General features: G+C 41.2%; 1 protein-coding gene across 1 annotated transcript; it reads right to left on the bottom strand.

The window, feature by feature from the left end:
• Positions 1 to 966: 966 nt before the first annotated feature.
• TMEM43 (transmembrane protein 43) lies at positions 967 to 15253 on the bottom strand. Its single transcript, XM_086755613.1, has 12 exons — positions 15144 to 15253; positions 14224 to 14373; positions 13109 to 13243; positions 12250 to 12344; positions 10939 to 10988; positions 8555 to 8624; positions 6661 to 6731; positions 6380 to 6501; positions 5697 to 5771; positions 5516 to 5617; positions 3873 to 3990; positions 967 to 2916 (listed from the first exon to the last, which is right to left on the bottom strand). Exons 1-12 carry the CDS (start codon positions 15153 to 15155, stop codon positions 2714 to 2716), a joined length of 1203 nt encoding a protein of 400 aa, XP_086611739.1. The 5' UTR covers positions 15156 to 15253; the 3' UTR covers positions 967 to 2713.
• Positions 15254 to 15308: the final 55 nt, after the last annotated feature.

Raw genomic sequence — 15308 nt, 5'->3', positions numbered from 1 at the left:
TCCTTCTGTGTTAGTCATTGTTCCGACGTGCAGGGTACACCCTGACATGAGCACTTCGAATGTGCGGGCCCACGTCCAGCTCCTGCTGGTATCAGTAATTTTTCATCTGCTTAAAATGGGAGCTGGTACCAGCTGTGCTGAAGCAGCTCTATAACTTGGGACACACAGCACAGATACACAAAGTTATGAGTCTAGTGACTATTTATAGTCTGCAGGGAGAGAGAGACAATAATGTCTTCAGATAGCATGATCCTGCTCAGCACTGCAGGGAGCCAGCTCTCCTAACCTCAGCACGCAAAAGATGAAAGAGTGAATATGCTTTCAGGGAGATAAAGCAGAAAGGGAAGATGATTGACAGATCAGGTACATGTTCTGTCAGATTTTTGTAAGGAAGCAAGAGAAATACTGCTTCAGTTGTTCCTATAGAAATAGCGTGTATGTGGAATGAAAGCCTTGGCTCCACCAGCACACCTGGCCTGCGAAACACGAAGTTCTTGTCTGTGCAAGGAGTCTTTATTCTGTATCATTCCTGTGCACACAGTAGTATGTAAGACAAAAGTATTTCAAGCTGTTGAAAGCATAGGTAAAGCCCCAGTCTCTTTAAAAACACAAGATGCTGTATCCAGTCAGGTTGAACCATCACATTTTCCAAATAATCTTATGGAGGCAAGGAAGTAACTATTACTTAAGTAGTCAGTCATGGGGAGTAAACCCACGGTAGCTGGAATCAGCCTTTCATCACATAGAGGTACACAGAGCAGAGAGCAGCTGTGCTGTTATGAGGAACTTGCTTCCTAAAATAGGGAAATATTTGCAGGCTAAACAAATTCCAACTGCACATTTATCTCAACCAGCAACTAGTTCATTTGGAAGCTACAAACCAGTCCTCCATGTACCTGGACACTATTCCTGGACATGAAACATGCAATACTTAAAGGTAATAAAAAAGAAGCCTAGAGACCAACCTTCTGAAAATTGTACTTTATTAAATATACAAAAGCTCAGCACTTCTGTAGAAAATCATATCTTCATCTCTAATATGGTAATGCTGGTTAGTTTCCTGCATCATTGGTAAAACAGCAGTCCAACACTTGCTTTTCTCCACAGTGGAGTACAATTCTTGATTGATGGAGTAAAAGTTGGTGCTAGCGAGCAGCAGAAAGGCTGTGCAGTATCGCTAACGCATGTCTGCTGCATGCATGAGACCACTTGTACCTCCTATAACCTTTCACTCACTACTGCTGCTTTGACCAGCAGAACTGAGCCATAAGAACTGACAACATTCAAATACCAGAGGAATGAAAAGAATTAAGGCTAATAAAGTAATTACTACTTCTCAAAACATTTATGATTTATAACTCAGTTTTCTATTTCAGTACCATTTGTTGCAAACATTTCCTTCTATGTATGTTCAAGTTAAGTTCCTTTGGTACCGGGAACACATTTCTCCTGATGGTCAAAATTGAATTTCATAAACTAATACATTATTTTTGTACTGAATTATGTACACTTACAGAAAAAAAAAAAACACAACCAAAACCAAACACTGCAGTGTAGAGAGTGCACATCTGGAAGCCAGACTCTATCTATGTAGAGAGCAACTTAAAAACAAAACTACAAGATAGTCTCTCATCTCAAGTACTAGTTACAGCAGAAATATGTAAACACATCACAACACTGCAAGAAGACATTCCTCTAACATGATATAAAGCTCAAAATTTAGGCTACTAAAGCCTATGAAATCTAATCAGGCAAAAATGTTTTCATTATTTAATTTCATGGAGTATGTTCATTGTCCTTACTAAGTGAAATTCAAGAAAGAAACAGTAAACACAGCAAAAAAACTCCAATATTTTAAAGAATATACATTCAATTATAGAAGTTATTTATTTCAAGGCAGTACGTTTTATTTGTAATGGTTAGTGACCTCTGAGCAGCCCCTTAAATAAGTGCAATTCAGAGCTAAATTTTTTAAATGGTTATGCAATGGTATAGTCCACGCTACCACTTTGGATACTTAACCAAGAACAACTTCAAAGAGTTTTTAAAAGTTGGGGGAAATCAATGCTTTCTGACAAATCCGCCCTACTTCAGAGCACTGCTAACCTGGCCACTCATTATTTCAAGTTACTTGGAAAATCCTCAGTCCAAAAACATACATTTCATGTAAGTATTGCGTGAAAGTGGACTATATGTTTTCCCTTTGAACACCTACACTTCCAAATGCATCAGCCAAAGGAGCGTACGTGACTGCATGTAAGAGGAGGCAGCAGAGGGAGGGATTGTCAGAGACAGGTACACACATGTATTTCCTCAGGATATCTCATCACAGCCCACGTGATAAAGCTGGCACTTTCTCGGCAACACACAACATGCCTCAACTGTCAGCGAGGACTTGCTAGTTCTCAGATCAGGGGGAATCAGTAAGTGGTAAAGAGATACAAATCTGCTTGTTCACTGACTTAGAATGAATACAGACACTCCAAAATGCTTTTTCCCTCAAAGCTGATGTCATGACTTCCTAGAAACAGCACCCTATAGTCATATTTTTCATGGATAATGTGTACCAACACCCACATTCAAGCCCCCTCCCCAGCTCTTGGTGTACACTGCTGAACTGTGATACGCTGTAAGCATGCTGCAGTAACTGGGATAGAAACGCACTTGAAAAGTTTTGAACCAGGACTCGGCGCAAAACCCGATCACCTCCTTCTCACTGCTGCTTCTTTGGTGGAACACGAGATCTTGCAACCACAATTGGAACTACAGAGAGCAAGCCGATCAGCAAAGCCCAGAGAGGGCGGTAGAAGAGCCAGCCAATGGAGATGGTGAGGAGCGACAGCGAACTGGCTACACAGAAGGCAAATGCTTTTAATCCAATATTAACCAGATCTCTCACAACAGGAAACCAGTCCACTGCAGAAAGAATTAAACAAGGGATAAAGCAGTTGACAAGATGATAGTTTAAAAGGAAGTCTTATTCAGGTCTAGGATTTGCACACTAATTATTGCAATCAAAAGACAGACTCAAATTATTTATCAAGAGCACTGGATAAGGCATTTCAGCGGAGTATCCTCAAGGCATTTGATAATTAAGCAACAGCTAAATATCTAAGACAATGGTATCCTTATCGCTTCAGACAGGAAGTGATCCAAAATTAAGTCTGAAGTCTAGTCCAAGGTTTGAGAGGCAGAGTAGACTGATAGCTTTGCAGCTATGGAACAAGTCTTGGGCAACTGATACAATATGCTAGCACAAAAATTAATTTCTGGCAACAATAAATCTTGCAGTAGCATGTATATGGATAAATAAATAAGAAAAAAAAGTTCATAACTACAAAGCAAATGATAGCTTTGATGTTTGAAGTTTATATATAAAGTTTGAGGCGCCATCCTGCTTTTCTACAAGTTCTTATTCCAACATTTTTCTACACTAAAAGGATAAACACAAACTTTCCCTGCTGTTTGTTCACAGTAGAGTAGAATAACCAGACATGAAGACATTTTATACAACTACTAATTAAGACCTGTTGAGGGGAAGATGTGTATAGGTATAGAAAGTAATTGGATCACAGCACCTTACGTTAGACTTGAAAGAACCAGCCCAACATGTGCTTTGGCTTCTGATTTTGGTAAACACTCGGCTGGGATCTTCTGAGACTGGCAAAGACATATTTGCATAGATGCTTTGGTTCTGGGATCCTGTTTACCTGCAATTGCCTACAGTGACTTTCAGATCAAATCCAATCTGAATTCAAACCGGATTCCTCTTGACTTCCAAATTAATTAATTGCATATGTGAGCAAAAGAGGACATCTCTAGGGATTCTGATCCTATTTCTAAATATTTTATCTTTCCATAAAAAAACTTACCCAAAGTGTAAAAGATTCGGGTCATTAGGCTGATGCCTACAAACATTGCCAGCCAGCCTGCTGCACGAAGGGCCCAGGTCTTCATGGTGTTACTCTCATGCTCTTTCTGAAACACTTCCTGAAAGCAAACACCATATGCAGCCTGTTTCTCAATTTATTTTGAGATCCTTTTGATGCCAGTGTATTATGAGCAAATAACAGCCGACAGCACTTTAGGAGTACAAGTTCTCTCACAGAAAACACACTGGAGCCCATTCTGAGGGGTCGTTTTGCACAGTATCGCAGCACACTACAACAGGTTTCAAAGTGCAGCAAAAGGGAAACTAGTGTTTTTCTAAATTAAGACAGCTAAACAAGCACCATTTGACACTCTATAACCACAGGCAGAAAGTACAGGTTTTGCTGCAAGTGGATACATTCAACATTACTGTGGAAAATAAGACACTAATAAGTAAATGTAATAAAGAAGGAACAATGTGACTTCACTCTGGAGGAAGAGAGAAAAGACAACAATGTTCACTGATGGCTGAAGGAAAGGTACATGAAAGCAAGCAGTACGCCGGAAAGAAAAGATAAAAGGCATGTATATATTGCATCAGGTAAAGCAAAGCATCTATTTGCAAGAATTATGAGTCAGATCTTTCCAAAATGGGTTGTGTGCCCCTCTGGGCCTACAAAACATACACATGAAGACAGCTAAGACATAATAAAGCACTTAATGGAAAAAGATGTGTATGGCTGATTGACCAGTTTTACATATGAATTACGTACTTGTACTCTACAAATTATTCATTTGTAGTGACTTAATTTCCAATGAACTAAAATTCTACCTAATGAAGATTCAGAGCTCACAGCAGAGAGCTGATTCTACTGCTGCTCTCTTTCAACTCTAAACAAAAGCCTTTTTAACTGCTTTTGGGAGCTCCTGTAAATTCTTGCCATCTGGGATTTCTGCAGCAAGGCATGAAACAATCATTAATGGAAACAAACCTCCTAAAAGCAGTAAATGAATCACCAAATTGCTGGAGTATGCACGATTTATTGGAGCATAAAGCTCTGCCTGAAGGTTCTTTCTCAGCCAGAATAGGAATAAACATTTCAAATAAGCCTAAACTGTTATCAGAAGCTGAAGAGAGCCTAGCTGCTACAGTTTGTTTAATTAAAGCCTGATTTTTACTATTTTTACATACAGCCTTTTCAAAAGTATGTGCTTACAAATGTAAGTGGGAAGCTACCAAAGAGCAAATAAAAGAAAAACAAGAAGGCACAGAAACAGCTATTAAAGCAAAGGATGTTCAGCAGCAACACAAGAGAGTTTTTAAAAAAATAAATACGTAGCTACTTTAGCCACGGTTCCTTTTTAAAATTAAAAAAAAATCCATCAGGAATAACTATAGCCACATTAGGTACTGCTAGTACGCAAAGCACAGCATTTTGCTGCAATACAAAGAATGTGCAGAAACCTGGAAGGTAAACACAGGCTATAACACGTTTTCCTAGAAAAAGGGAGAGAGAAAAGTCAATGTTTACACCAAGTATCTCCTCCTTTAGAACAGGTCTGAAGGAGAATGAGAGCTTACTCCCCTGCTTCTGCACTACCATCTCCAGTTTTAGCCCTTCACAAGTTCAGTGTGGTATCTCACCTCCACAGAGAGTTCCCCAGGGTACAGAATCTGTAGGACATCTCCAGACTTGGTATGATACGGAACCAGTTGATCACCTTGCTGGCGAGCAATCACAGTCACCTTAGAAGAAAGAGAAAAATATTTACTAGTTACGAAGTTGAGAACAGTTTGTAAAATACAGAAACAGCTGAAGACTTACCTTATCAGCAGAGCCCAAATGGGGGTCATCTCCACTCAGACCTGCATAGAAGAACGAGACACGAAGGTCTCCTACCTACAAACAAGAGAATATTGGTAGCCAAAAAAAATTCTTTACAAAGCAGAATCACAGAAAAGACAACTCTGCATGGGAACACCCTTTATGTATCAACTTTTTCTGAATATTTATGTCAAACCAGAGGGTACTCAGAATGATTTCCCAGCTGTACTTTCTTCAGGCCTAGTTGACAGCTGAAACAGGATAGCTCAAGTGCCGTTTTGCAACACCCCCGATGTGCAGGAGCACATTAACACCAATGAGATCCTATGTTCATGCCTTGTCATTTCATCTTTTGGCAGAGGGCAGGCAGCACAAGCTGACAATAAGCTATTTAATTGTACTCTGTTCAGTACAGCAAGACACAGGTAGAGCCCCCCTCCCAGCACCATCGCGTGTCTTTCTATTTAAAAGCATGGCAGACTCAAGAAGATAGAAGACAAAAAACCAGAATTAGAAGCTTCCTGCAAGAGAAGCATTCATGCTGGAGGACTGTACTACGGGCCTCAATCATATGTGATGGTTTGCACTCCAATTTCTATACATTTAAAGAGAAATGGGACATGCCCCAACCTTCTTTGTCACATAATAGTAACCACTGCTCTGGTTTATCTTTCTCATCTTACTTCTGGACGCCTGGGATTCTCGCTGTGGTAAAAGTAATCTCCTCCTCGGGTAACATCAGCATGTGGATCCTCAAGGTTTGACAAGCTCAACTTCTTGAAGTCATCAATTTTATCCACAAGACCTAAGTAGAATAAAGAATCAAGCTCAGGTCCAGGGTCTAACTTGACACAGCCAATTTGCTGGCTGGCTTCCTGATTATCCCTTAAAATGACTGTGGAAAGAACCAAAGTTCACTGCTGATGCAACAGCAGACACAATGCCAGTGCAAAGCAATCCTTACCCTTGGAAAGAACAAAGCTGCCAACCTGGACGTTAGGAGAAACAGCAGTGAAAGACTCCACAGCCATGGCACTGGGGAATAGAGAGGGTCCCTGATTAGTCCCAGAATTATCATCAAACTCTTGATTTGCAGTATGTAAAATATATAGCACATAAAAGGTACTATGTCAAAATCAGGAGAAACTCAAGGAGGTAAATGGCTGTCATAATGTGAAAACAAATCCATTAAGAAACTGTGTCCAGACTTCATTGTGTCAGAGCCATTAAGATAAGTTAAGACAAGCTATGATTGTCTCATCCCCCGGCCTGACCTTCCATTCGCATTACAGGATTCACTAGTTTTTTTCTGTACTGCACCTATAATGGGTTGAAATAGAGATCAGCTCTTAGGAAGTTGCCCAGTGGTGACAAAGAGGTTTTGAGTGACAATGAATTAATCATATTCCTAGATGAATTCCTGCAACATTTAAGTACAGTTATAAGTGCAATTTATTTCTAGCCTGAATTTATTGAGCTTCCACTGTCAACTGCTAGATCTTACCTGCTAAATTAAGAAAATTTAAATCTTCATAAACCTTCTCCATATAAAGGTACTTCTACATCATGGCCAAGTTAAATTGTAAACTCAGGAATCCTTTACTTACAGATTTCACTTCATTCTCTTAAGCATTACTACTAGAATCTCCCTGGCAGTAAACAACAGATTTTATTTTCACAAATGCTTAAGTTGCATAAAAAAGATGGATGGATGGAAGCAAGAAGACACCTAGTACACACCTAAAATAGAGTCTCATTAATGCTAGGCATGAATTCTAAAGTTCAGCATGTCTGTATACACTGTGCTGTCTCAGGCAAGGATCTACCAGTTATGCTCAGTCTCCTTAGTTTGTACCAATACACTCAGATAAAACGTTCTCAGCTGCAGCACATTTTAAATTATGTACTGCAATAGCACTAAACCAATTTTTTAACTCTCAATTGGAGATTTGCAGATTTGAAGAAGGCCTGGAGAATTTTCATTAACAAAAAAGTGTGCACAGGGAGGAGAGACAAAGCAGGTACATCATGGGTGCATCCTTTTTGCCACTGTCTCCTGTTTAGACAAGTCTGCTAGCTGGGACTTATGATCAAAAACACAGAGATCTTTGCTTTCCTTCCTTAAGTAGTATTTCCAGATAAAGGGCAGTGTATTTGGATGAGCCCACAGAATCAAAACAATGTTCTGGAGACTTTGCAAGGTTCAAATTTTTATTGAAATCCTGGTCCTGCTATCTCTCTGGCTGTATTTTTCACTCACACATAATGTCTTTTGCCAGATGGCATCCTGCATCCTAAGGAACCAAGCAGGTGCTGTGAGAACGACAAGAAAGCTAAAACTTAGCATTAAAAATGGCACATTGCAGTGTAACTAATATGCTGCAGACGAGAGATACGTGAAACAAATTATATATGTGTGATTGCCACAAATAAGCCTGTGAGCTCACTCACACTAGCTTAGAAAAAGCAGCATGCAAGTAGTGTGACAAGCTCATGGGATACCTGCTATTTGAACCCTGTACTTGTAATAGAAGAAAAAACTAGTAATAGACTGCACTAACAGACAATAAAAGTCAGAAAGGAACCCATTCAAGTTCTCCTACATGGAGACCACATGGTCCAGAGGTAATATAACAACAGCCTGACGTCCAGCCATTACTATTGATAGCTCAATTCGATCAGTTAACCGGGCAGCTTTGAACTGCTCTCTCACTTCTCTGTGCCTTAGTTCTCCCAGCTACCAAAAGACCAACAGTTTCCATCTGCTTCACCGTGTCATGAAGATTAGTGATTTAGCTCTCATCTTCGATCAGATACAGTGACAGAATCTAGAGGGACTGTGCCAGGTGGTAAATTACCTGGGGTTTTTGTGTCCAATTTCTCGATCAAAGTTTCTGCTGTTCACAACTTCCGATTTCCACTCAGTATCTAAAGAAAATGACATAAAGGTTGAGGAAAAGTCAGGAAGAATTGCCACTTGGATCTTAGTTACTAAAGACACCTCTCAATCAACCAGTTCTCAATTACGCTTCTTGTAATACTGTTTACATCAAGGTATGTATGTGATAGTCTGTACTGCTACTTATACCCATCCTCCTAGCATATTAAGAAATGGCAGGACTTAGGAGAAAAAAAGATTTCAGGGATAAAATTGTAACTCAGCTTTGCACAGTGGGAGCTTTGCTGTTGGCATCTTCCACGATCAGGCTTTGATTCCTGGCTCCACTCTTTGAGAATAACCTGGTTTTGTGAGGAAAAGCTGCGAGCTCTGCTGGAACTAGCAGATTTCAGTGCAGTCAAGCAACAGATAGAGGTGGTACCTGTATGTGCCACTACCAAAAATGCATCATTCTGCCTTTGTTCAGGCCACAGCAGCCTTGCCACATCCCCAGACCAGACTCCAGTAGGTTCCTTATAACCCCTACAAAACCAGAGTCCCTTTTTGGAGCAGCTTCCATATTAAGTATAGCTTGCTCTACTTCCATGAAAGAGTAGAGAGGAAGGAAAGGGAGTTTGGTTAAACAGTGGAGCAGGCATCACTGCAAGGAATATTCTGGTGTATTGGTAGTGGAGGAGTGCTGCAGGGGTGGTCTCTGTGGAAAGAGGTCAGAGGCTGCCCTGTATCAGATACAGCTGGCTCCACATTGAGCCCACTGCAGGCCACAGCTGAGCCCATCAGTGAAGTCTGGGGCACTTCTGTGAAACCATTTTTAAGAAAGGGCAACAAACACCAAACAGGGAAGGGAGGGAACAAAAAGGTGTAAGAAACAACAGAGGGAACACCAAAGTCAGAGGAGGAGAAGGTGCTCCACAGCAGAGCAGATAGTCACTGCAGCATAGGGAGATTCCATGTTGGAGCAGGGGAAAAGAGTGAGAAGGAAAGAGTGGCAGAGAGACACCACTACGTACTGACTGTAAATCTACCCCAACCCCTGCACCGCTCACTGTCCCACTAAAAGGAATGAGCGTAACCTGTGGCGATAACAAGAGTCGGGGGGGTAAGGGGAGAGGACTCCAGAGTGAAGTTGAGCCTGGGAAAGGGTGACAGCAAATGTGTTTTGCCAACACTTGAACCATTAATTAAGTATTTCTTTTAATTGAAAATACATCAATTTAATTTTCCCCAAGTCAAGCCTGTTTTGCCCACGATGGTAACTGGTAAGCAGTCTCTCTATTTCAACCCACAACCTCTCTTCTGTTCTTCCCAATCTCTTCCCCAGTCCCACTGAGGGGGAGAGTAAGCAAGCAGCTGTGTGGGCCCCTGGCTGCCAAACAAGTCTAACCCACCCCACTCCCTGCTCACTGCAGGGGGGCTGGACTACATGACCTTTAAAGATCCCTTCCAACCCAAACCATTCTATGATCCTATGATCTAATAATATACAGACTTCTACCGAACACAATCCATCAATCTTGAGAGGGCAGCTGGTTTAAATGGCATTTCTTTTTGTTCCCTGACACCGTAAGGCTGTTTTTCACAGCTCACAATCACTAGCTTTGCTCCTTATGTCCCTCCATGCTGCAGAGTCCCATGCTTCACCAAGCTGGGGTATTTTTATGATCACACCCAAAAACTGCCGCACACCCACATTACACATCCATGTGCTTTAATCAGAGATAAATGAAGCACAGAGACCAATACTCTGATGACTCACAGTATTTTCCTGCTACTGGATAGATGCCAAAAAAAGCATCTGGCAAAAGCCACAGCACACATCAGAAGGCGCTGGTGGTTTTCATTAGCTGGTATCAACACCTAAACAGATTCTCAACAGACTGTCTTACAGGCTGGAGCTACACTGTTCTTCACTGCCTATTCTCTTCTGCTCATGCCTGACATATGCCCAGTTACTCCACTTCTGAAGAGTAATCTCAGGAGTAGCTTTGAACACACTCCTGTCTCTGCCCATCTCCTGTCACTGAGGACCTTATGGGCCCCATCTCTGGAGCATCCTGTCCCTGGATGGTGCTCTGAACCTCTAGGAGTTCCAAGACAAGACTTAGATTTTCTGTAGGAGTCACTTGCCAACAGCACATCTCCTTTCATCTCAGTTACCTCAAGAAAGCGAGGTCCTGCCATTTGTTTAGGAAACAGAATTTTTGCTTACTTCTTTACATTCCTTTCCTTTCTTTCTCAACAAGAAAATATAGAGTTTACCACAAAAAAAAAAAAAAACCCACAAATGTAAAAGTCCAAAGTTATATGCGTAAAAGAAAAGGGACTTTCTGTTGATCAACTTACTGTATGAATACTTGGTCTCTTTCTTAATCTCACCATTCTCTTCATATTCCCTGCAGAGAAAACAGGTGGGATGAGAACCAAAACAGTGCACACACACCCCTGCTCAGGGCAGAATACACTTTACAAATGAAATGCACAGACAGCTCACTGGCAACACAAACTTATCTTTACAAGTAAACTAGCTCCTCTCTGAGCTACCTATTCTGAAGACACAGATTCTCTGTACAAAGAGAAAACTACACAAAAATGCTAAGCTGCCACAATTCTTTTATTCCCATGTTGCCAACACGGAGGTATTGACTAGATGAACGTGGAACAACCAGTATTAAAGTCAGTGAGACAAGCTGACCTAAATCAACAAGTCTTTTACAGATGCTGCACAATAAGCATGTTACAACTAAGAAGTTATTTTTCACACCTTCACAACCTCTATTTTTTTTGTATGACACAAAAGACATTTGGAATGCGAGTTCTGTGGAGTCAGGCCTATATAACAGCAAATAACTGGCAGTGGAATTATTATTAATAGCAAAAACATTTTTCTGCTTGCAACGATTAGCAGAGTAGCTAAAATCATATTACAGTTTTGTAAATCCCCTTGTAAAGGTACCTAGACTGCAATATTGCCTATTATAAGCTACTCTGAGTGTCTCTCAAGCAACTACAATTTGCAGCTAGAAATGATAAACTTTAAAGGTCCCTTCTAACCCAAACTATTCTATGATTTTATGATTCTAGTGTATGTTAGGCTGTAGGTATCAACCAGGCAGTTTTTGGGTGCAAGGGTTTATCAGGGTTTATTCTAGAATTCATAATGAAATTGCTGGGTTGTCATTGTGAAAGAAAGGAAGACAGCCAAGGGAAAATACGATGAAGTTTCTGGATTCAGCAAAAATCTTTTTGTACTTCCTTTTTGAGGATAGACAAATACAATGGCTTGATGGTCAAGTTTTGAAGAATGGCAACAGGAAAGGGTTAGTAGATGCAAGAGAAAAAGCAGATTATAAAGTTTTAATCGAAAAAATTCAGGACCAAATACTTTGGGACAATGGTTTTGATTCTGCTAATGAACTACCAGACAGGGAGTATTATGAGGGTGGAGTTACAGAAATGCAGACAGGCAGAAAGTACATCAATAAATAAAAGCAGCTTTAAGAACATTAGAAAGGATAGAAATCAACTGAGTCTTTGGAAAAAAAAAACAAAAAACCAGGAGTGTTTTTTTTTTTAATCTTTTTTTTTTTTTTTTAATAAATTGATAAACCTCTTTGAGTTCTTTATAAAAAACTTGTAAAGATTTCTTTCACTTACTTGGAATCTTCATATTCTACCCACTGGTACATTTCCACATTACGCTTAAGTTTGACAGCCTTGATGGAGAGCCCATAGCTAGGATCAAACAAAGGCTGTTTAAAAATTAAAGAAAATACAAGTCAGTATAAATGCTGTACTTCACAAACTCAAACACTGTAATTTTATTATCGAATCCATTTAAATACTTCACTGTAGATGGTTAGCACTATGTTACGCACAGCTGAATATAGTATAAATTTTGTGAAAGACTGTGGTGGTTTAACCCCAGTCAGCAACCAAGTACCATGCAGCTGTGTGCTCTCCCTCCCCCTCCCTGGTGGGATATGCAAGAGAATCAGAAAGAAACGAAAACTCATGGGTTGAAATAAAGACAGTTTACTAGGACAGGAAAGGAAGAGATAATAATAATAATGGAATATACAAAACTAATGATGCACAGTTTCTCACCACCCAACAACACGATGACCAATACAGCCCATCCCTGCCAGCTATGACAGAGTGGAACAGAGAGCGACCTTGGAACGATCCCAAGCAGCAATCACACAACGGTGTTTTCCGGATTTCTGCCCACTGGCCAATGCCCCTTACATACTGAGCATGATGCCTATGGTATGAAATACCCTTTGGCCAGTTTGAGTTAACTGTGCTGGCTATACCCCTCCCAACTTCTTCCACTTGCACATTAGCAAAACCCAAAACCTGAGAAGCTGAAAAATGTCCTTGATCTCTTAGCAGTTACTAATAACATCAGTGTATTATCAACATTCTTCACATAACAAATCCCATACTAAATCCAAAACATAGCAGCTACTGGGAAGAAAATTAGCTCCATCCCAGCCAAAACCAGGACATTCACCTTAGATGTACTCAGAGCACCAGCTAAGTGCACCAGTCTCCCTTCATTCTGCTGAGACACACTGTGGATGCTGTCAAGAGGGATCACAAGAGAAAGTCCCTCATCAAGAGATTTGGCTGTCCTTAAAGCTCGTCCCTGCAATGAAGAAAAGCAAAATCATCTTGTGGAGAATCAATGGTACAGCAGTATTTTGAGAAGAAGGTTAACAGACAAGTGATGTGAAGACTGCAAGGAATGCTTGTGTATTCAGCCTCAAAGCATATTCTCGAAACACACTGGTACTTCTCCACTCTCTCTTTCTCTGGGTCTGACAGTTTGGGGAAGTACTTCATATCCACGCAGCAGGACCATTAACATTTATTAAAGTCCTCAAAACCATATAGATTATTCCTACAAGTGTCTAAAGTTAATGCTCTTCACCTCTTACGTTGTTCATGGTTCATTAATAACTGCAAAAGTTATGCCAATTATGGTCCTTTTTCCACAGACCCATATGACTACTTGGCAGAATTTTTCCTTACCTTACTATCACGTTACAGTGTGCTTTTCCCTGCAAAGTCACTGAAATTGGAAGTTCTTTTTCCTCTTGCAGAGATATAAAAGAAAGTCTTAAGCTCCCTGCTTACTTTCTCAGTCTAAACTCAAGACATAAAATAACACTGAGAATAATTAACACCCTCTATTTTGCAACAAAGAGTATGAATTCCTTTAATGCAATTATAACAACACTAGAAATAAGGACCTTATCTTATCCCAAGAAAAGAGAGAAGACGAACATGGCTCACTCATACAACCCTCTTTCAATAATACTACAGCCTGTTTCTGCAGCAGCTCACGGCTTTTGGATCTTCTTTCTCATCACATCACACACTGCCACTGTCTCTGCCACACTCAGTTCTACAGAAAGACTGTCTGTGGCCCAGTGATTTTACTCTTCTGTTATATCGCAAGGATAAGCACCAGACTCTCCAGACATAACGTCCTCTTCTCGTGGATGAAGTAATAGAGCTTTAAAATGATCACTTTAGTAAGCCTATAAATTTAAAACTAGTTGAATGTCACCTCAGCTGTGACATTTTAAAGCTTTGTATAAACACTGACGGCACTTCACTTACTTCATTGGTAAAAAGAAGGTAGAAAGACAGAAGAAACGTCACAAGTCCCACCAACATGCCTCCAGAAGTTTCGCTGAGCCTCTCCAGGAACCCTGGTTTGGACTCACTTGTAATTTTAACATGTTCTTTTCTGCTGCTTGTGTCAGGGAACTGTTGGAGATAAACCAAAAATGCAATACTGGTGTGAAAGGGGAAGGCATTCTGTTTCAAAATAAGTCTTTTAGTTTTGTCAGTACTGCTGCACTACAGTGCAGCATCTTTTGTCTCGGACCACAACTTTCCCACACTCATCACACTTTTGATACCACAAGTACATTAAATAAATAAAAATCAAGCCTAATGTAAAAAACAATTGCTTTTATAGTGGTTCAACATGTTCCTTCAAGCTTTCTTCAGTCTGTCTCTAGGTTCTCTATTCGGTGTCCACACCCCACCTTCGGGCCGTGACAAATTGAGTAATACTGCTGAATTCCAGCCCAGCTAAAACATAGCTATAAATAACAAGTTACATTTTACCTCACCAGTGGTAAGTGCCTGTATAGTTTAAAATAATTGCATCTAGAGCAGCAAAAAGAGGTTGCTTAAACCAAAACTGCTACTGCTGTCCTAGCCAGCGCCACATGAAAGCATGAAAGCCCAGGGGTCTGTCTGTACGTACACTGACTGTGGGGAACAACCACCCGAGAACTAACTTCAGGTTAGCAGACGTGGCCAAGAGAGGAAGCGAGGCCTCTCTTTTGCTCATCTGGAGAAGCCAGGCGGGCCGTGACAGCGGCCCCTCCCTGCACAGGACCCCTCCCTGCACAGGACCCCTCGCCTCAGACAGGCCACCCCGGAGGGGGTCGGCGGGAACGGGCCGAGCCGGGGAACCGCCGCACGCAGCGCGGAGCAACAGCGGGACCGGCCCGAGCAGCACTTACATTCCTCGACATCTTGAGCCTCTTGCCCTCGCCAGGTACCACCCAAGAGAGGCCGCAGCAGCCGCCGCAGGGACCGCACACCAAGAGCCGCGCCCTCCTCCTCCGAGCCGCTCCCCACCCGGGGCGCCGCCGCAGTGCATGCCGGGACACGTAGTTCCCGCCCGA

Source organism: Chlamydotis macqueenii, chromosome 10, assembly GCF_036417535.1.
Source record: "Chlamydotis macqueenii isolate bChlMac1 chromosome 10, bChlMac1.mat, whole genome shotgun sequence".
Classification (NCBI taxonomy): domain Eukaryota; kingdom Metazoa; phylum Chordata; class Aves; order Otidiformes; family Otididae; genus Chlamydotis; species Chlamydotis macqueenii.
This window is presented reverse-complemented; position numbering and strand designations above follow the sequence as displayed.

Coding starts and splice junctions, on each gene's coding strand:
- TMEM43 (XM_086755613.1), bottom strand. Junction 13,244..14,223: donor ACCTTCTTTTTACCAATGAA/GTAAGTGAAGTG, acceptor TCTTCATTGCAG/GGACGAGCTTTAAGGACAGC. Junction 6,502..6,660: donor CAGCTTTGTTCTTTCCAAGG/GTAAGGATTGCT, acceptor TATTCTACTTAG/GTCTTGTGGATAAAATTGAT.